At 38.7% G+C, this 21,529-nt stretch overlaps 2 protein-coding genes across 2 annotated transcripts; both read right to left on the bottom strand.

Moving 5' to 3' along the window:
• Window positions 1–1,598: 1,598 nt before the first annotated feature.
• On the bottom strand, window positions 1,599–6,269 carry isg20 (interferon stimulated exonuclease gene). The gene is made up of 4 exons (XM_056387251.1): window positions 5,667–6,269; window positions 4,026–4,712; window positions 3,188–3,388; window positions 1,599–2,452 (listed from the first exon to the last, which is right to left on the bottom strand). The coding sequence occupies exons 2-4, from the start codon at window positions 4,680–4,682 to the stop codon at window positions 2,252–2,254; spliced, it is 1,059 nt and encodes a 352-aa protein (XP_056243226.1). The 5' UTR covers window positions 4,683–4,712; window positions 5,667–6,269; the 3' UTR covers window positions 1,599–2,251.
• A 609-nt stretch (window positions 6,270–6,878) lies between these two features.
• On the bottom strand, window positions 6,879–15,437 carry pdia3 (protein disulfide isomerase family A, member 3). The gene is made up of 13 exons (XM_056387250.1): window positions 15,125–15,437; window positions 13,975–14,053; window positions 13,743–13,860; window positions 13,492–13,599; window positions 13,183–13,312; window positions 12,914–13,030; window positions 11,341–11,466; window positions 11,000–11,182; window positions 10,305–10,413; window positions 9,474–9,602; window positions 8,857–8,936; window positions 7,629–7,686; window positions 6,879–7,538 (listed from the first exon to the last, which is right to left on the bottom strand). The coding sequence occupies exons 1-13, from the start codon at window positions 15,256–15,258 to the stop codon at window positions 7,416–7,418; spliced, it is 1,494 nt and encodes a 497-aa protein (XP_056243225.1). The 5' UTR covers window positions 15,259–15,437; the 3' UTR covers window positions 6,879–7,415.
• Between the last annotated feature and the right edge of the window lie 6,092 nt (window positions 15,438–21,529).

The raw sequence follows: 21,529 nt of genomic DNA, 5'->3' as shown, positions 1-21,529 counted from the left end.
AATCCCCACAGTCCACCTGCAGGACATCAGCCCAAAATGAATGCTACTGAAATGAGAGTCTTCACTCAGTGATAGTGCACCTTTGTGATGTGTGATGTGGATGTTTTCCTATTTAGGTTTCTGTACATCTAACAGGGCATGGACTCATTGCCCCAGCAGCTGGTTGTTCTTTTGTGTTGGTTCATGTTTGGAGGTTGTCCATTTCCCTCACTCTGACCCTGGCAGCACTAACGTCACCGACACACGTTTTCCTCCTGATGCAACGATGAAGGAGCAGGCGGCCGACCTGTAATCTGCTAAATCTGCTCAAGAAAGCTATTTGAGAAACAAAATTAGATGGATTGGGCAAACAATGCTCCTCTGTGTTCTCTCCCTGCAGCCTGAGCTGGAGGGCCAAGTTCAGGCTTTAGATATGTGTGTGTGTGTGTGTGTTTTCATGGGTTTGAGTGAGAGAAAAAGTGTTTGAGGCACAAGGACAACACCATTTACGGAGCCATGGAGGATAACAAAATGTACAGCTACACCTGCAGCTCACTGTACTGCATGTTTAATCCAAGTGAAATTATTTACTCCAATGGATCAAAATCAACCACATAACAACCGCATAAAGCTGTGCAGCATTGCAGCTAAATGACTCACATGGATGCAAATATTTCAGTCACTGGGATTTAACTGGAAATGCTGGGAAAGACAGAGCAATAAACACATAAACAACCACAAGCTTTAGTGTAACTAAATATCCTGTCACTTTAGTGACACATTAAACTCTCTTTTTGCCCAATCACGAGTAAAACCACATCAGCTCAACTCTACTGAGGTGGATTTTGTAACCTATTTGGAAATGGTGCCATTTGATGATTTCACCTTCTGATCCAGTGTTTGTGACAGAGTCAGACCAAAACATTTCCCAACACCAACAGAGCCGGGGTTTCATCCATTAATGCTATTCCTGCTAACGATGCCTCTGTTAATGCTGATCTGGCAGAGAATCAAGTGGGATAACCATGATGCAACGGTTGGAGATTTTCCTCTGCAAATACCATGGATTACATTACATTAACAGGTGTTTCTAATATGCATTGATTGCACTGCAGCTTCTTATTCATAATGTCTGATGTAGCATGTCTACAGGATTTGTTTAGTTGTTTGTTTTTTGTGTGAAACATTTTTTGGGCCTTGTGACGCAAGACAAATTTCAGAATAATATTTTGATAAAGTGAAATCAAATAAACGGCTTTTATTTTAAGACACATTAAGATACAATTTGTGCTTTCTGTTTAAAAGGGTGGCTGAAAACTAAGAGTTTAATTAATTAAACACATCCACAAGATCTGGATCTTTTGTTAGACCCTCTTGGACTGGTAAATGTCAATTACTTTCAAACTCTGCAGTCCCAGTTTTTCTACTGAAAATATTTTAAGCATCCAAGCACAGGTCAAGATAACCCTGATGATTTTTTTTTTTCAGTTGACAAAGCTCTTCCAGAACCACAGCAGACATTATACAACTGTTTTCACAAGCTCCATAGTTCTCCTCATAACTTCACTGATGCTTCAGTTTTCCTGGTGCTGTCACATTCACACTCAGTGAAACCAAAGTGTGTTTTATTTTGACATGATGCCATTTTATTAGAACGTTTTAAGAGCAGCTTGCAATATGAGGTAATGAAATACCACTGTTACAATTGTTTATAAAATACTTAAGGCCACATATACATGGAGGTTTTTCAAATGAAAAATACAGTTGTTTTCCAAAACAGCTGTATCTGTGACCTAGTATTAGTCTTATGTCCCATTAACAGTTACATTTAAACATTCAAGTAAGAGCACAGACTGTTAGAAAACTCCACACTCTGCACACAAGTTAGAACCTAATAGAGACCCAACACTTTTCATGCTATAAACATAATCAAATCTGTGACAACTGACTTGATTACCATCAACTCAGCAAGCAAATATCTGGAACCACAGCAAAAATATGCCGTTAGGAACATCAATCATGTTTAACATGTTTAAAAGTAATAAGTTAACAAGTGCTTTCATTCAAGCAGTAAATGCATTTTCCCCAGTACATCTTCTCATGAGACAATGAAGAGTTTTAGTTTAGGTTTGGTTCCTCAGGCTTAAATGCTATTATCTTTCATTCACATTATTCGTAGTTATCTGAATCTGCTCTGATGACTAAGAACATCACCATCCAACAGGGACTTTTTGAGGCGTTTCCCAGTAAATGTCTCATGAATACTTTCCTCTCATTGGCTGTCAGCTGTGACATCATCGGGCCAGTACTCATCCTGCATGTAGTGGTTTGAGGAGGCAAAGCTGGGCTTGTGTGGAGCGCTGTCGTCCCTCAGCTTGTTCTGCAGTTCCTGTTCCCACTCACCCTCCACCAGCTTGTAGAGGTCGAGGGCAGCCTGAGCGTCCTCCACCGAACAGTGACCTCTCTTCCCGACCTGGCCAGAGAAACAGACAGGGTCAGTATAGTTCACAAAAAGTCAGAATACCATCAGGTATAACAAAAACACTGGGCAGACTTCAATGATATGTACACATTGTTAAAGGGAAGATGGAAATGAAGTCATGTTTCAAAACAATTTGAGCATGGATCCACTTTAGTCTGACTGATGCTGGATTTTATAGTTGTATTTGCTGATATATGGGATTGCTTTTGTTTGTTTTTTTAAAAACAAACATTTTTTATAAGTGTCTCTTAAATTTGTTCATTAAAAAGCAGTTACCTGTGCATGTACTGAAGGAGGGCTTTTTACAGTTAAAAATAAACTCATCAGTGCCCCCTGGTGGACAAACCTCGTGAGGACACTTCATAACTTGCATCACACATTATCTTTGACAATTATGTGCTGCTCTGTCTTATTATTTATCAGTTAAAGAATCTGTGTTTGGATAATTTCAAGCAATAATTGTCTGTTTTTAAGTGATTTAATTTCAGTGTTCAACATATTCTTCACCATTTGGATCAAGAGCACTTACACTGTAAGCAAGTAAGGGAAAAATGTTTGTGATGTTTTGTAGATGCCTTTCAGCAGTTTAGCAGTTTCATTGAAAAGCCTTAGTTATCATTAGGGATTTAATACAATCAATACAAAAAACAAAATTCTAGTATAAATTAAGTCCATATACATGATGTATGAAGACTGACGATGCCCATGACACTCATTACGTCTCACCTGTATCCTCCTGTTCAGCAGCTTACTGGCCAAGATTTTGAGGGAAGGGCAGCGCTCTCGAGGGAAGCCGGCCAAACGGCTGAGGAGACGCGTTGTGCAGGTGTCTCTGACCATGTGACATGGATGGAGTATGTCCAGTGCCTCAAAGTCGTTGTAGACAGAGTGGCCCACGACCACTTTGCCCTCAAGTATACTGAGGATCTACAGGAGAGAAGCCACACAAGTGCAGAGGACAAACATTATATTTACCTGTAAATACTGAATATTAACAATTTGGGGCATCAGAAGAGTCGGCAGAAGACTGGGTTTAGTCAGTGTTGACATCTCTAACTGGGTTGACAGTTCAAACCACTCTGACCTGTATATCAAGAAGCCTCATTTTAACCAATGCTTCAGCTTTTCTCTGAACAACACTTTACATTTCTATGTCTTCGTTTCGCCTGAGGGAACACTAGCTGTGACAACTCCTGCTTAGGAAACTCAATTACCTTGCATGTCAATACCAGTGGTTTTCTTCCTGTATTTCCAGTCACTTGCCCTCCTTATACTCAAATGCAAAACATGTCCAAAATAATAAGAATACAACAGCTATTTATTTTTTCTAGTATTGCATATGTTTTTAGTAGGAAAAAGGAAGACAGCTCAGAAGTGTTGCAAAGAATACAACAGTTACCATCATGAGCAGACAACTAGATCGATTTCAGTTCAAAGCACTGCAGCTTAATAAAGAGCTCTGTGAACGTATTTATACTCATTGCCTCCACCGATTCTTTCATTGTATACTAAGTATGACAGAATAAAACAGCATATGTAGATGCTTCAGTGAAGCTGGTCTCACCTCCTCCCTGGCCTGAGCGAAGGGTTGGGCATTGTGCAGATGATAACTCCGGATGCCACTCCAGCGGGTCCTGTAGTCTGTGACAGGCTGACACGGTTGGACGTATTTATCATACAGGACATTACCATGATAGTCCAGGATGCTGCAGCGGGCCAGCTCACTGCAGCGCCCGCCAGGCCCAGTCCCCACCATCTCACAATCTAAAGCCACCACCATGGTCGAGCACAAGCTGAGGCACGGTGAACTCCGACCACTGGCTGGAGGACTGGCCTCAGAGGAGAAGCCGCTGTCCACCTCCCAACTGTCTCTTAAGGCTGTGACTAGACTGTGGTGATCACAGGCTTTAGGCACAAACACAGAGTCTCCAGGTTTAGACGCATCTGTGCTTTTGTCCTCAGAGCTCAAAGTGTTTTGACTTTCCTGCAGTGTATTGCTCAATTTAGTTTTTTTGACCAGTTTAATTGTATCCAGTGGTTTGTAGTGGTTGTCTGTTCGTTTCCTCTTCACGCCGGCAATTATTATCTTCTGATGACATTTCTTCTTTGCTCTTGTGTTCTCCATGGCATTAAGCATCGTGGCTTTTCTGCACAAATATTGGTAGTTGTTGAGAAGCCCCCATGAGGAAGCTTTATTCTTTTTTGATTCCTCTGCCATCATCAATCAATGAAACTGGCCTTGAAGTCATTTCTAAAACAACACAAAACAACCAGATTATTATTAGAATATAAATTATGTAGGTGATCACTAATATTTAAATCTACAGATTCACTTGGACCTTTTGTCCATGGGGCTGTTGCATAATTGGCAAATAAAACAGACCGAATCTGGCATTAGGGACAAGCTACAAAACACGTTTATATAATGCCTTCATGCTACACACCATGCAGGAATAGCACTGACTTTGAGGGACAGATGACAGACAGGAACACATTACATCACACTGTAGTAACTGTGTACTACGGCTGTGAATATAATTAACTAACCTATAATGTAAGTTAGCTAATTCATAGTTTTAAAAAGGATAAATTATTAAACATTTGGAAATGTCATAAGGGTTTTCTTCTGAGCTAGCGAACGACAAAGGCAACAAATCTCAGTTCAAAAATGTAAGTTTCATAACTTCTCGCCAAACATTTTATTAACTTCACGCTTTGTCTGACCAATGCTTTTTTACATCGCTGTTAAATCCAACATACACTGAGCTGTATGCAAACTCACAGCAACTTTAGCTGAGGTCGAAGCAGCGGTGAGTGACTGCTCCAGCTGTCGTTGTAAAAGCATACAATTAAAATACATGCTTGCTTGGCGAGTTGTTCTTAAGCCGTGTTGAAGACTGGCTCCCAATGACCGCGAAAACGTAGGGAATCGTGTTTATGAAGTGTTTAACTTTATCGGTCGTCAAAGCTAACTTCAACTTGTCAGATATTTCACTGGAGACTGGCGTCCCATCATAGAAAACCGACCGATTTAGCTAGCTGAAGATAGCCACGTCAAACAAGGCACGAGGCATCATTAGATATCACACAAGATTATTGACGAGAGATAAAGGTGTCATCTATTAATGTTAACAAAAGACACAAAGAAAGGGATATTAAAAAATGACACATTAGAATAAAAATGCTTGAATAATTTGTACATTACCCTCTGGAACAGCACGTGTAATGCGTGAACAAGTCTGGGCAAGTCTGCTCTACTCTTCATCTGATTGGCTCCTTCTCTTCTTCGTCTGACAGGAGAAGTTCAGCTGCCGGATACATCACAGAGTCGCCACCTACAGGCCCAACACAACATTGCCACAAGAATTCTGATACATAATGGCACAACACTTCAGATAAGCTACACAATAAAAAAGTTAAAGGAGCATTTAAGTCAATTTAACGAACAATTAGTGATCAAACCTAAACCACTGAATCAGGACATGTGGGATAATTTACAAATCAATTTAATTTGCTGCATCTTGTACCTGTTGAGTCACCAAATACCAACTAATCAGGAAAACAACGCATGTTACTAATTGCGTGTCATCCAATGCCAATTAAAGCAGGGAATACAACACACAAAATAAGTCTGACAAATGTGAAAATGTATTTAAAAACATATCTGTCTGCCCCAAAGTCTAACAAATGACAGTGACTTTAACTCCATTTGTGTTAAAGAATTAAGCAACAATTTGTTGTAGAAAAAGCGACAATGTGAGGAAACATGATAACTACAAACTACACAAATTTCATACTGAAAATCAGTTATGTTGTAATATTTACTGTTCCATTATGATTGACAGGATATGACTAATTGCCTTTTGTTGTTGTTTTTCGTCTTCTTTCATGCTTTTTACATCAAGCTAAATTTCAGTTCAAAATTATTCAAATTGATTTGCTGACAAAATTGTCACTAATTTTGAATAGCGGAATGAATTTACTCAGGAAAAAAAAACCAAATATATCAAGCTTCTAATTTGTAAATTTCTACTTTTTCTCCTGTTTTATTGAATATTTTTTAGGTTTTAGACTGTTGGTTGAACAAAAGATATTTGAAGATGTCACCTCGGACTCTGGGAATTTATGAACATTTATGATTTTGTCATTGTATAGACCAAATAATTAATCATATCTTTAAAAAGACATAATTGACTGATAAATTGATAATGAAACTAATTATTAGTTGAAGCCCTGTCTCCCAATCACTTGATGCAATGCAATATAGAAATACAAATGCAAATAAGGACCAAATGTCAGTTAACTTTATAAATATAATTACCAAACTTGTGAAGTACAGGATAGTGTTTAACTGGAGCTTAGAAAGCAGCTGCCATGACACATGATGAAACATTTAAATTCATGACAGAGATCATAGTTCTTTTTGGTTTTGTGGGCCTTTTTATTTCATAATCCTTCCAAATGTACAAAAACAAAGACATGTTACAAAACAAAACAAAAAAAAAAGAAAAAGAAAAAAGAAAAAAAAAAAAAAAAAAAGAATTCACCATTACCATTATCCCCTGTGACGACGACAACAAAACCAAAGCGACAGATGACAGGAAACTGGTGTCAAACCAAAGTGCATCAGCCTGAGGTGTAGTATTCAGACCAGGGGAAATAAAAATCTCAATTTTTCAAAAGCTGTCCCCTCTCCCCTAAAAATTTGTTTTTGTTTTTAAACATCGGGCAGGCCCTGGCCACCACCTCTCCACCTTCCTCGGTTTTCCCAGAGCAGCGGAGGACCTAAAGGGAGGGCCGTGTCTTTTCGACTTGGCTTCAGAGCATTCGGTAGTTCACTAAGAGTAGAATATAATTTAGTTCTTTCTCTGCAAGGATTTCTCCAATCCTCCTCCTCCTGTCATGGTGGGGGGGGGTGTGTGTGTGTGGGTGCTGAGTTCTCGTTTGGAGCTTTTTATAGCTCTATCTTGTCGTCGTCCTTCTTCTTCTTCTTCTTCTTGGGCTCATCCTGCATCACCAAGGGGTTGGAGGCCTCCCTCTTCAGGTAGGAGATGAAGTCGCTCACCTCACGACCTCCCTGGAACGAGAGCGGTGAGACAGAATGATTAGTGGAGCGAGTACAGACATAAATTAACTCCTTTTAATGATCATTCAAGGTGACACTCACCTCATATTTCTTTGGGCTCATCTTACGTCCAGCTGGGGAAAAGTAGATTGTGGGAAATCTGAAAAAGCAAAGGTTGAGGAGATTTATAAGAACTTAGTCTTATTCTTTCAAAACCCACAAAAACATTAAAAAAGGACAGGTTCACAATTCTTACAATTCAAAAATCAGATGTCCATATATCCATATGTACATTGAAGGGTGTTTCTTGCTGTAATTATTCCTCCTGTTCATACTGGCTGTGAGGGATCCTTTCTTTCATTGTCAGCGATGGGACAAACCCCACAGTCCCCTTCCATGTAAAAATATATTCAAAAGTTTATCTGAAATTAATTTTATGCTTCAGCAGTCTGAGTTGGTCAAATCAAGTGGTTATCTTCTACTGTTACAGTCTTTAGTACAAAATTCCCTCTTTTTGTTACCATCCGCCCTCTGCAGCTCAGAACAGACACACTGTCACACACACTGGGAAACATTCAGAGGGACCTTTGTACACTAACTATGGAAGCTACTCGTGTGATCTGTCGAACTGATTAAGTTTCATACCAGCCTCAGATAAACGTTTGATTTTTGCACAAAACCTGGACTGTGGATTCTGTCCCATCACTTACATTAGAACAGTTTTAAGAAGGGATCTTCATGGCCAGTAGGATAAATGATTAGAGCAAGAAAAAATTATTTCAATGTACATTTTGACACCTCAGTATTGTTTTAGGACAAATGTGAAAATTCATGAACCTATCCTTTAACACAACATGAACAAACAATTCTTGATAAATATGGCATGGATTTGTTTTTGTTTTTTTTGAGTAAATACAGAATGGGACATTTTATTGTTGGAAAAACAACTTGGTCAGTGCTCTCTGATGGACAATTTAAGCAACAGTGTCACTTTCTTAATTACTTCAAACCTAGTTAGGCATTTCTGAACTTGTTACTCATCAACCGATACATACACCAATACGATATATCTGCACTAAGCCAATCATCGACCCTGACCGTTTAATCTGTCAAGCACTGATCATCCTCCAAAACTCTGTCAGACTTGTGTTTGGTGAACTAAATGAAAATGTAAAGGACAACGATATGACAAGATATCTAACTATTTTCCCCCAAAGTATCAAAGAAAATCTCCATCATGCATGTTCTAAGGGATGTGGTGATAGTGGTGAATTTACAATTTGAGGTTGTGGGGAAGCTTGAATATTACTTTAAATAACTCATGACTCACCCGCTGACTTCATATGGAGATGGCACATCGTTGGCTGTGGCGTCCATCTTTGCAATGACAACGTTGGGGTCATCGGCCAACTTTAGGAGCAGAGGAGAGAAACTGTTAAGCGTCTGTTTTGTTCGGGCTACAGCTGAAATGACTGAATAATCGATTAATCATTCCAATCATTTGCCGGTTACAGCTTCTCCAATGTGAGGATTTGCTGCTTTTCTTCACTATATATTGAATCTTTGGGTTTTTGACTGTTGGTCGGACAAACCCCTTTAAGATGCCGCCTTGGGCTCTAGAAACCTGTGGTGGACGTTTTTCTGACACTGCTGGATAAGACAACTATAACTGATAAAAGTATAAAACGGTGTCTATGGGTGGTAGAACTATTTTTTATTTTCTTTTCCATAAAGAGCTCAAAACAGTGACGCCACTGTTCAACTTTAAATGTTTCCGTCAAGTTGTTGAACCTGATCTCCTGGGAACCTGAAACCTGGGAATTCTGAAGTTATCCTTCATTTCAATCTGTTCTTTGGTTAAGGTCATAAAATACTGCTTTTAAGCACATAATTAATTTACTCTGATTAGTATTGGAGTAGCAGTAGGTCAGCAGTTCACTCCCTCACCTTCTCTCCCAGCTCTTTGTATTTGGGCTCCAGGCTCTTGCAGTGTCCACACCACGGAGCATAAAACTCGATCAGCACATCTTTGCTATCGTCGTTGACGATGGAGTCGAAGTTCTCAGCCACAATAACCTGAAGACAAATAACAGATGTCACTAGTTTACTCGCTTGTAGTTGTGAGTATTTTTTAAGATGGTATTTTGAATGCTGCGATTGTAGCATTGCACTTTACTGAATGTTCATTCATATCTATTGCAATGCACAATTTTTGCAGGCTCTCAAGAAGCATCACATCTGATCTTGGTCAAAGATCAACTGTACAATAATGTGGAGGAAGAATTACACAATTAAAATGTTAAAATCATGTTTGAATATATACATGAAAGTCGCTGAGCTAACATATAACCACTTACAAGCGCATGTTTTACTTTCACAACTCATTTTCTAACCTATAAATAATCATTTCAGTTAAGTCGAATGTTTTAGTAGAGAGACAGACAGATGGGAATATATGGGTATAAAGGTCTTGGTGAGAGCACGTAATCATTCAAATTACAAAACAAATTTACAAATTTTTAACACGCGTACACCTGAGGGTGAGAAGTGAACAAAACTGTACTGAGGGACCATGAATTCATGTATATTTTCCCATGTCTTGTGTCTGTTAATACTCATCAATCTTTACGCAGCAGTTGTGCAAGTGTTACACAATTAAGTAGGAAAATGTGGGAGAAACATGCTACAACATTTTCTAGGAAAACCAAACAATACAAGACCTCATTACACAGCACACATAAAGTAGAGATGGACATCTTTCTGGATGTGTCATCTCACCTTGACAGGACCATCGTTGTTCTCTGGGATGGGCTCTGATTTAAGGTAGCGCTTCAAACTGCCATCAAAGTAGCTCTGCAGGAAACGCTCCAGAGCTTTTCCGTCACGACTGTTGGGAGAACAGAGAAAAAAGTAATGAGACCCTGAGTATTTGGAGGAAGAATATGGAATCAACACATGTGGTGGAAGCAATTAATCAGATTATAAAGGAGAAATTGATCACACAAAATTAAAATAAGTTCCTTAGACATCTGTTTATCTAGTGGTAACCTTGTCCACTGACCTGGTTCTCTATAACCAGTGAAAACTTCAGTAAAACAACAGATCACTTGATTTCAGTACAAACTCAAAATGTTGCCACTGTAGCTCGTCATGGAGCATGTCAGTATTTACCTGGATGGCAGGTTCTGGGTGCTCATAGTGATGATGACCCTAACATTGTTATTCAGTCAAACTCATATGTCAATATGACCTAGCCAATATTATAAAGCCTTCCCAAACACTGACCAGCATATCCTCATTATATTAAACGAGCTACACAGTGACACTTCATGTAGAACGGTAATTAGTTCAACTTTTAAAGTGACCTAGCCAGTTAGTTAAATTGAATTATTAGTGTGTGTACTGTGTATGGTATGTGTGGTAAAATCACACCTGTGTCAAACAATTAAAATGACAGTTGACAGTTGACTTACGAGAACTCCTCACTCATGACATATTTGTCTCCCTTGGCAGTGCGGATGGCCACCAGAGGCAACTCTCCTGAGCCTCCATCCAGGCCGAACTCAGACACGTCGTGGCTGAACATGTTCTTGTTGGCCACAGCAAAGTTCAGCTTCTTGCCCTGATCCAGGAAGCCCTTTGCCACCTTCATCACCCTGTAAAATGTTAATATGGTCTGTATTAAAAGCCATGCTTTGGAAAGTGGAAGTAGTAAAGGCAGTATTTAGGGATTACAACCACAACTGGAAGAGTCAACAGCCACCACAAGTAGCTGAGGAAAGAACAACTCTGGTACACGTTTAGAGACACCTACCTGTTCCTCCAGTAGTTGGAGCCCTTGGGGTTTTTGTCATAATCAACATCATAATAAGCCACCATCAGGTCCTTCCCCCTCAGCTGGTCTTTGTTGTCATCTGTCATGTGGGGGCAGATGCCAAAGCTGGGTTGAAAAGAAAAAGAAAGGATCGTTTTAGAAAGAAAGTTAAACCAACACGCTATACTTTTAGCTGGTTACTGACAACCACATAAATCAACCGATACAGATGATTTACAGCAAGTTAACCTATTTACTTCAGTTTGGGACTATTCCCTCTTTTTTTCCCCCTACCATTTAATCTCTTTTATCCTATTTTAACTTTAATCAGTTTTTTTTTTTACATTTTAACCCTTTTAATTCCTATACATGTGCTCCTGCCTTGTGTTACTTTTATGTAAAACTGCAATACATCTACATACAAAAACAGACTGGTTGAAATACACTGAACATACTGATATATTGCCAACTTCAATGGCATGCAGTTAGGCCGGTGCAACGACGCTGGTGCAAAGTGAAAGCGAAACAAATAAATAAGGGCGTCATAGAGATATGCATTTTCTTAAAATTCATATAACTACAGTAATGTCTTTTGTTTCAGTTTATCAGTAGGCACGTTTGTTGTATCTGCTTGTAAATTAACAGAATAGATATACAACTACATGTTAACTCCTTAGCACAACATACTCAAAACATTGCAAAGTGTATGATGTATGACATCAACTCAACCAACATTTAAAATGTAGGACCATAAGGAATTCAAGGTCAAATCACATTTTGAGTGTTGTCTACTGGGGTACATAAAAAAAAACCCCCAAAAAAACCAATGAGCAAAACAATAACATAGGGGAAAAAGCATGTTAATGACTTTTTTTTTTTTTTTATATAAACGCAGTGCTGACCAGATCAACTTTTTACATACTAAAATGATCAGTTATAAGTGGAAAAGGCTAATTGTGGTCACAAGTTCCATTTGTGTCAAGTCATTCATTTCCGATTATACAGCATTACACAGGAATCACCCAGATTCTCTATGGTCTCATTTGCACTGTATCAGCCTGTATTGTTTACTGCTGTCATAGACAGAGCAGTGTCTCTGTGCAAAGTGTCTTGAAGGGATCATCAGCTAGGGCAGACAGCATGTTACATCTAATTTGTGATTTTCCAGTTCAAAAAAGGGAAACCCAAATATCACACTGGGATCCATAATTTAAAGACAGAATATAAAGTCCAGTATTGACTCATCATAAGTATTGAATATCTTTTGCCCAGGCCCAAATGCATTTTTCTGATTTATTTAGCCATACTGCCAGAACAGAGTGAGAGCGGATCTGTTTGCAGAGGACAACTCACCAAAGAACCAATGTCCTGTTGGCACTTAGCCATATGTGCAAATATGTACTGTTACCACTATGCAACTATTAGCATGTTTTACCACTACCAACAATTTCAACTACTGTAAATACAAAGTGGTTTGCAAATAAAATGAACCATCATCTCTGCTGCCTTACTGGAGCACAAGTTTCTGGATGTGAAAGGAGAGGATGTGGAACTCAAGAAAACCAACACTCACATGTTGTCCTGGATGAACCTCTTGATTTTGCTGCTGGTGAATTTGTCCTCTGTGAATTTGACGGAGCCATCTTCAAATTTGTTGTTAAGGCGTGGTGGGCGGAACAAGACAACTCCCCTGTAAGCCAACAAAGGAAATGTCAGTTTAGTCCAGATCGGTGTAACAAACCTTCTGCACCAACAGCTGCTGCGCTACTGATGTGACTGTCCCATCACATGTGTAAGTCATTGTCAGTTGAGGACTAGGCCAACGCAGAAAGAGCTACTCACTCTCCATCAATGCCGTGGCTCTGGAGGAGAGCCTCAGAGTTTGTGTGGGCGAAGCGATAGTTGTCCCTCAAGGCGCTAGCTGCCTTCAGAAACTCTGCCTGTGATGTGCTCTTGTCATCAGCAAAGAACCCTGGGAACAAAAGAATCTTGTTCACACCAGCATGCATATACCTTCAATTTTACCAGCTGCAGTCAAAATTTACCCAAACTGGGTTCAAGTTGACATGTCATGCTTAATCATGTTACTGCTAAGCACACGGAAACTGCCTGCTATAGGTGTAAGTGGTTAAAATGCAAACATTAACTCACCAACAACACTTGCGTCTTGGTCTGAAATAAACTTCTGCAAGTCTGCATCAGCCTTGAGCTCCACAGAAGCTGGACCAGCCTGCTTCTTGAGGAAGCTGACAATCCCATCTACAGAGAGAAAAAAGAATGATGCAGACTTAAGAAAAGACAAAGAGGCAGAAAAAAAATGAATATGCAGATATACGGAGTATTTGTACAAATGTGAGGTATACAAATATACATAAAAAATAAATCACATCAGAGTCAGATACCTGCAGTCCTGGGACCATCATAGGGACCAGTTTCCTCTCCATCCCTGAAGATCTTCAGGGTTGGGTAACCACTGACACCATATTTGCTGCATGTGTTACCATTGGCTGTGCAGTCAACCTAAGGGAAAAGAAAATCATTCACTTTCTGAAGCAGTACAGATTGCACTAAAGTACAGAGTGCAGAAAGCCACACTAAAGTGGACAAAGTTAAATGAACTGCATTATGCAATACCTTGGCCAGAGAGACGATGCCTTTCAGACGTGTGGCGGCTGCCTCGTACTCAGGTGCTAGCCGCTTACAATGGCCACACCTAACAGACAGAGACTATGGATCAGTCAAACATGTTACACTTCAGCTGTACTCAGGTTACAGCTGAGCATAGATCCTGGGGGTGACAGTGATTTCACAGTGTGGACATTCAGTTTATCATCATTTATTGCTAAAAAGCAACAAATCCTCACAAAGTGAAGCTTAAAATAGCAAAAGTTTGTCTTTTTTGCCTTAAATGATTATATGATTATAAAAATGATAACTAATGAAATAAAATTTATGTCAATCGACTAATTGTTGCAGCTCTAGTTAATATTTCTTTTTTTATTCTCTTTGATAGTTCAAAACCCAAAAATACTTGACATAAACCCAGAGACAACTAAGAAACCACATTTCAGAGGGTGGAACCAAATAAGTTTGTCGTATTTGATTGAAAAATGTCCCTCTTTGCCTAGTGATGACATAAAAGGGGCTGTATAAAGTGTTTTAAGCGAAAGATTTTAATAAATGCGATTCTATCTATCTATATATGTCTGTTTTAAGTTTGGGACCGTGGGAACACGTCACAGTTCCTCTGGACCAATCAAAGGTGGACACCAAAACTTCCCTGGCCAATCAGAATGTTACAACGACGAAATGACACGCCCCCAACTTCCTCATAGCCTTAATTCGCACGTAGTTTTCATTGAAAAGGCTTCAGAACAGCTAAAAACAAACAATATGCCATATATTACCTGTGTCGTGTTTTTATAGTTTAATGAATGGTCAACGTGTTACACTCTTTGGATTCTTACTCCACTAAGAAACCTACCAATACAGCTAATTAGCTTACATCTTTCCGCTTGTTGCTAACATGCTACGCTGGTCGCTAGCCAATAAACCACAGACTACTTGATTAATAACGACTATTTTACTGTTTGAAGCTGTCAGAGATGCGAGTTAAATTCTTACAACGGATAAAATACTTTGAAAGAAAACCGAAGAAACATTTACAGTCTTATAAGTTCTGCAAGTGAACGTCAGTTAGCTTAAGTGTTAACCACAAAGCAAGTGAGCCCGTTAAACGTTTGCAAATGCCTGGTTGTCTTGCACAAAACGTGAAAAAACTCACCAAGGGGCGAAAAATTCCACAAGAATGAGTTCATGGTTTCCAATCTTGCTTTCGAAATCATCATCCGTGTAGTCCAGCACATCACTGGCCCGGGTGAACCCAGCGAGGGCGGCCAAGAAGATCAGCCTCAACATTGCGCACGGCGCTAACTAAAAAACACCTTCACTTACTGGTAAACAAAACAAAAAGAAAAAATTAGCAAACTGTGTCCGTGGCAGCCCCCCCTTCTTCGGCTCGCTTCGGCGACGTGAAAGCCAAGGCTGCAGCAGGCTCCTCAAGCAGGGCCAAGAGTAGACTAGTCGGTAAGAGAAAGAGAAAGAGAAGGAGGAGGAAGAGACGTTCAGGCAGCGGGACCGCTCCTAACCACAGTGTGGCAGCCTGTCATTGGTCCATCCGCTGCGTCATTCTACCCCGGTCAGCCAATCAGAAGCAGGAAAATGAGACCTCATAGCCTTAGAACCAATCGCGACTCCACCAAATCAAACCTCCTCTTTCACAAGCTTAAATGATTATGTTAAAACTTTACTGATTGATAAAATGGCTTTTTAATGATCTGCTAACGACTAAAATGTGTCAATTACTATTATTTACTATTTAATTCAAGCACAATTGCTCCGCACATACCGTTGCGTTGCAGCGCTGAAACGCGTAAGACAAGAACAAACTTCTCACATATAACATAAAAGTAGAGCAGTGGTGTAATAGACTCAGGTGTATCTAATAAACCGACAACTAAGTATATAACTAAGTGCATTTACTCAAGTATTGTACTTAAGTACAGCTTCGAGGTACTTGTACTTTGATGGAGTATTTCCGACTTATGCAACTTTATTCTTCTACTTAACTACATTTCAGAAAGAAATTGACTTTTTACTTAATTACATTTAATTGACAGGTGTAATTACGTATGTAAGTATAGGTTACTTTCTATTTATATACAAAATTAACTTTGCAAATGAATTTGGATACGTAAGAAATGTATTATTATTGATTAAATGCCACACAGGTGTATTTAAGTTGAGTTGTGCAAAGCTATGTGGGATGTACATGGGGGGACCATGGTATGAACTAATAAGAACGATAAAGTTGTAACTTCTCACAGCATAACTAACTTGTGCACAAAAATTTAAGACATATCCGTTTGGACTGAGGGGGTTCCATGATTTAACACTTTGACACAGGCTATTCTGCATAATGAGTTCTTTACTTTTGTACATTTTGGAAGTAATACTTTTACTCAAGTAGAATTTGTGAAACCACTTTTACTTGTAGAAATACTTGTAGAATATTTTTAAATATCATATTTAAATATTTTATACATAAGTGAAGGATCTGAGTACTTCTTCCACCTTTGCAGTAGTTTTAATGTCTCCTCAGGGGAATTAGGCTTTCAGTCATCACTCAGTAACGATAGTACAGAAAGGTACAGCAATATAAATAAATAATTAAATACAAAGACTTGTTTCCAGTTTGATGCTTGATATATAAAGAGAGTAACGGTGCAGGAGTTCAGGCAATATAATACTACCAACAAACCAACACTATACTCACTGTGCACTACGCACTTGTGAGGAACCTGCTGTGATTGTTTTTTAATGTATCGGTTAATTTCATACAAAGTGCAGTAAAGAAAAAATTCTAAATGAGATCAATATTTGGTGTGACCAACCTTTGTCTTTAAAACAGCACCAGTTCTCCTCTGTACACTTGCACAGTTTTTCAGAGTACTTGTTGGAGAACTTGCCACAGTTTCCTCTGTGGATTCAGGCTGTCACAGTGTCTTCTGACTGTTCATGTGATCCCAGACTTCCTCTGTGATGTTGAGATCAGGGCTCTGTGCATGGGGGCCAGACCATCTGTAGCTGGACTCCTTGTTCATGTCTTTAGATAGTTCTTTAAGACTCTGGTTGTATGTTTGGGCTCATTGTTGTGCTGCAGAATAAATTTAGGACCAGATGCCTTGTGAGATGGATAAGAATCTCTACATTTAAAGTGCCTAAAAAGTTTGCATCCTTCTGTATTTCATCATCAAAATCATTCTAAGTCAAGTAATGGTGGAAGGATTAAGAACTTTTACTTTCATAACAGTACTAATACCACATTGTATAAATACTCCATTACAGGTCGAAGCCCTGAATTTAAAATGATACATTTGTAAGTATGTAAGTATAAGGAAAATTTATAGTGCCAGAAAATGGTCCATGTAACTGTTATACTATTATTTATCATATCATTGGATTATTATTACTCATGCAATAATATGCAAATAACATTTGACTAGAGTGGTTGAGTCATTATAATAGTCATTTTTTTGCAAAATTCCACAATAGTCAGAATCTGATTCTTTTCATTGTTTATTTATTTATTTTAAAAAGCAGCAAATCCCCAAATTTAAGAAGCTGGAACCAGTAAATATTTGGAATATTTTCATGAAAAATTAGGTTGTCCATCAATTTATCGATTAATCATCTAATTGTTTCAGCTGAGATTGTATTCTGTTGTATATTTTTGGGTAGTTTAATTTATGACCAAGCATCATATTTTAGAAGCTTTTCATATGTTTTGGATGCAAAAATCTTAGGTTGTTAAAAAACCGGCAACTTAAGCTGTAGTGTAGCGTGAGAATAAAATGTACACAATTTCTCTGAAATGTAGTGCAGTACAGCTGTTACACGGCATGAAAAGAAATAGTCAAGTAAAGTACAAATAACTCAAATTTGTACTTAAGCACAGTACTTAAGTAAATGTACTTAGCTGCATTACACCGCTGTCCAAGTCAAATGTCAAGAGAACAAATTATAAACAGCTACACACAGATTATTACTTGGATGAGCTCCACAAGCACAAGTCAGCACCACTAGTTCTAGTCTAGTGTTTGTGACTTCCCCAGCCCTGATCCTCAAAGCCTGTACTGGTCAAGTCTACCGTAGCTTTATTCACATTACATTCACATTAAACTGAGGTACAACCTTGGCTCACATGTCAGAGGAAAGGTCAGACACTCTGATCGCCATGTTGATCTGCAGGTCTCTCTCGTCTCGGTGCCACTGTTGTGGAAAAACCAAAGCCCCCAGGATTTAGAGTACTGGAACCATTACTGAGATAACACATGCTTCTCGGAAATTAATTATCATTACCTGAGTGTGTTTTCTATTGATTCTTCATCTGTCCATTTTATTTATGCACTGACAGTCTGAGGAGGCCAAGAGATGAATGTGAAGGTCATACATTTCCTAAACAAGAGGGAAGCAAACCTACTGTCCTCATTACATCAACAGGAAATACTTTAACATAATCACAAATAATCTGTGTCCATTATGATTGATTGATTGATTGATTGATTGATTGATTGATTGATTGATTGATTGATTGATTGATTGATTGACACCTGTGTGAATGTGTTAATTTGATCAATTGTAAATTTGTTAGGAAAGTACAGTATCAACTAAGGCGAGTCCTGTATGGTTTTAACACCAGTATTATCTTAGTTCATGTTGGTGCACATTCCTAAATACAGCCTCCAGGTAGATAATGAAGCTGCAGGGTGAGGACAGGTGTTACTTAATGGGAAACTGGATTTTACAGAGTGTAGGAGGGGAAATGTGAGATAACAGATAACTGGGGCCCAGGAGCAGATTTTTATTAACAGGTCAATCTGGCTGTGATTATGAGAAAACTAGATGATCTTATTTGCTTTCATTTCTTGTAAAAATGTTGTTAGTATACCTACCTTTGAAAAAAAAAAATTAATTGATGTCCTAGTGCTAGTAGCCTAGTGCTGGTCATCAAAAAGCATCTGATGTTTTTTGACTCTTGTATATGTTTCTATTAATTATTTGACTCTGACTGTTTCTTGTTTGCAAGTCTCTCTTGAAAAATCTGAACGTGATAACCTGATTAAATAAAAGTTCAAATCTGCTCAGGTGGATGAACATTTGTCTGACTTTCATCCCAAAGCCTATCAAGCATGTTTCTTTCTTATTGTATTTCTTCCTTATTGAAGTCATTCAGACTAAAACAGTCTTCATATTCACTAACTCAGTCACTGTTTCTCCACTGTGTTGTCCCGCCTTATAAAGCTGCAGTTACATGACCGTGCCAGCAGAGGGAGCTTTTTGACAGCAGGGAGCTCTCCTCACTCCCTGCTCTACAGTTCTTTGGGAACAGGGAAGTTAATTTAAAAATATGTATTTCATCACTTTTATATGAATGCACACATGAGTCATACAATGCCTCAGCTGGTGTAGAGGCCCATTACGTTTGACTTTAAAGGCATTCCTCATAGACTTAGGTATTTCCATTAATTCTCTAATACTGGTATTTGTACTCAGAAATTATTATAATACATCTTTAAAGGACAAAATCAATTCCCATCCACAATGTAAACTTTTACATGCTGCTCTGGCGCCTATAGTGAGATGTCCCAAGTCAATATGTCCCTCTATATGACCCGTCTTTAAACAATATTTCCTTTAGGCCCTCATCAGGTTTTGAAGTTGTTGTGCAAACTCTGTCGTGTTACTACATTACTGTGAGGGTGACAGGTGCTGACTAGTAGTTCAATTTTGAAAATCTAAAAGAGAAAAGTAATGAAATTAGCGAGTTAGAATCAGGAAATCTTTCAGATTTGAATATAAATAACATACAGTATCTACCGAGACTCATTTTTTATAAAGATGAAGAAAACCTGCCACAATTTAAAGAGCTTAGAATATGACAAACAAAATGTCAGAACTCAACACTGTTCTTTACTTGCACCTTATTTGTACAGGTTAGTTCTTATTTGGCTGTCTGATCATAGTATGGAGTCTATATAACACATTGTAGATTACGTATGCATCATGACTTTAAATCCAAGCAAAGTTCCACTATATACATGTAAAAGATATATGTAAGTATAGAAGACATTCTTTTACTCAATTTTTCTTCTGTAAACTTTGCTTCCTAAATTTCATTCAGCAGCACCTCAGAAAGTCTCCTCATCTCTGTGGCTCCAACTTGCAGATCCACAGTCGAGTGGTCAGCTGTGCTAATCCTTTGAACCAGATCTGCCTTCTTCCAGACCAGCCGCCGTTTACTGTAAACTTACAGCTCAGATGGAAATGACAGATATAATTTAGGGACCAAACAAGGTTAGAGAATCCACTCGAGTTTTTTTTCTATTCAATTTCCTGGAAATAACAGGCTGACGGTCATTGTCAGTGGAGCTGTGATCAAAGTGTTTGTGTTTGTGTGTATAGGGAGTGGTGCACCGAAATAGTATTACACAACAGTAGTATACACAAAACACCTGTACTGTGTCAAGGTCACTGATTGGACACCCACTAGCATCTCAGCATGAAAAACATGAAACACTGACTTTGACAACAAAGGACGTGTAACAGCTGTAAATCCTTCATTTTATGACTTTTATACTAATGTTGGTGCAGGCTTTACATGAAAAATTTGGATACTTAAATTCTTTATGTTTGGAGAAATTTACAAATAAAATGTGTTCTTTGTAAATACATCTCTTCTTAGATGCATTTTGTATATGTTATTCAAAAGTAGCTTAACCACATGAAATCATTTGAATTCCACCATAGAGAGCAGTTAGCATTTAGCATTCTAGTTCATCTGGTGTCCATTTTCTCTCCACTTTGATTTATTATATAGATATGGTTTTATTTATGTGGTAAGAAAAACTCGATTATTAAAATCTTGAAGCATCAAAATAGATTATTCAATTCCAGGAAAATTAGGTAAATTAGCTTTAGCTAAGGCTAACTCACCTGCTAGAATTAAGTAGCCAGAGTAGAGTCACTGCAGTTAGTTTTTTAGCTCCCTGCTGTGTTTTGGTGGAATAATAATTTATATAGTAAAAAAAGGACAAAAAACTGATTCTGGCATTAACTCAGTTTTGACCAAATGTGTGTAGTTACTGTATTTTGCCTTTGCAGGGCAGTTTTCATCATCATCTATCACCATTTTATCCCACTACACACAGAATGTTACAGCACTGTCATCATTATTCAAACACCATTTTATCTGAGGGACCTGCGTTCATTTTAGTGTGGCTGTGCAGCACTGTTCTGTGCTGCAGAGATGTTTTCGGTTACCCACAAAGCCCCTTCCTTCCCCCATCAGAGAGAGCCCCCACTGCCTCTGAGAAGTGGTTGCCATGGCAACCTCCTTGCTCCTCAGCCATATGTGGAACAAGGAGGAGGAGAGGAGAGGAGAGGTCTGCAGCATTATGCTGGTGACAGGCTCCAAGTACTGAGAGAGACCGAGAGGGAGGGTGTAAGAGGATGTGTGTGTGTGTGTGTGTGTGTGTGTGTTCAGGACATCAGACCCTTCCTCCAAATCCTGAAGAGAGAGGAACAGATTCCTCATGCCTCACAACACCAACACTCGACGTCTCAGCTG

Source organism: Seriola aureovittata, chromosome 10 (assembly GCF_021018895.1).
Source record: "Seriola aureovittata isolate HTS-2021-v1 ecotype China chromosome 10, ASM2101889v1, whole genome shotgun sequence".
Classification (NCBI taxonomy): domain Eukaryota; kingdom Metazoa; phylum Chordata; class Actinopteri; order Carangiformes; family Carangidae; genus Seriola; species Seriola aureovittata.
Note: the sequence above shows the minus strand (reverse complement) of the source record. Positions and strands in the feature narration are given on the sequence as shown.

Bases quoted from the DNA above. Each gene is read 5' to 3' on its own strand.
- isg20 (XM_056387251.1), bottom strand. From the start codon at position 4,682: ATGATGGCAGAGGAATCAAAAAAGAATAAAGCTTCCTCATGGGGGCTT. The intron at 3,389-4,025 runs GTGAGACCAGCT...TCTCTCCTGTAG, and splicing joins TCGCTCAGGCCAGGGAGGAG to ATCCTCAGTATACTTGAGGG. The intron at 2,453-3,187 runs GTGAGACGTAAT...TTCTCTGGCCAG, and splicing joins TGCTGAACAGGAGGATACAG to GTCGGGAAGAGAGGTCACTG.
- pdia3 (XM_056387250.1), bottom strand. From the start codon at position 15,258: ATGTTGAGGCTGATCTTCTTGGCCGCCCTCGCTGGGTTCACCCGGGCC. The intron at 13,031-13,182 runs GTGAGTAGCTCT...GTTGGCTTACAG, and splicing joins AGCCACGGCATTGATGGAGA to GGGAGTTGTCTTGTTCCGCC. The intron at 8,937-9,473 runs GTGAGGGAGTGA...CTGCTCCTAAAG, and splicing joins ACAAAGAGCTGGGAGAGAAG to TTGGCCGATGACCCCAACGT.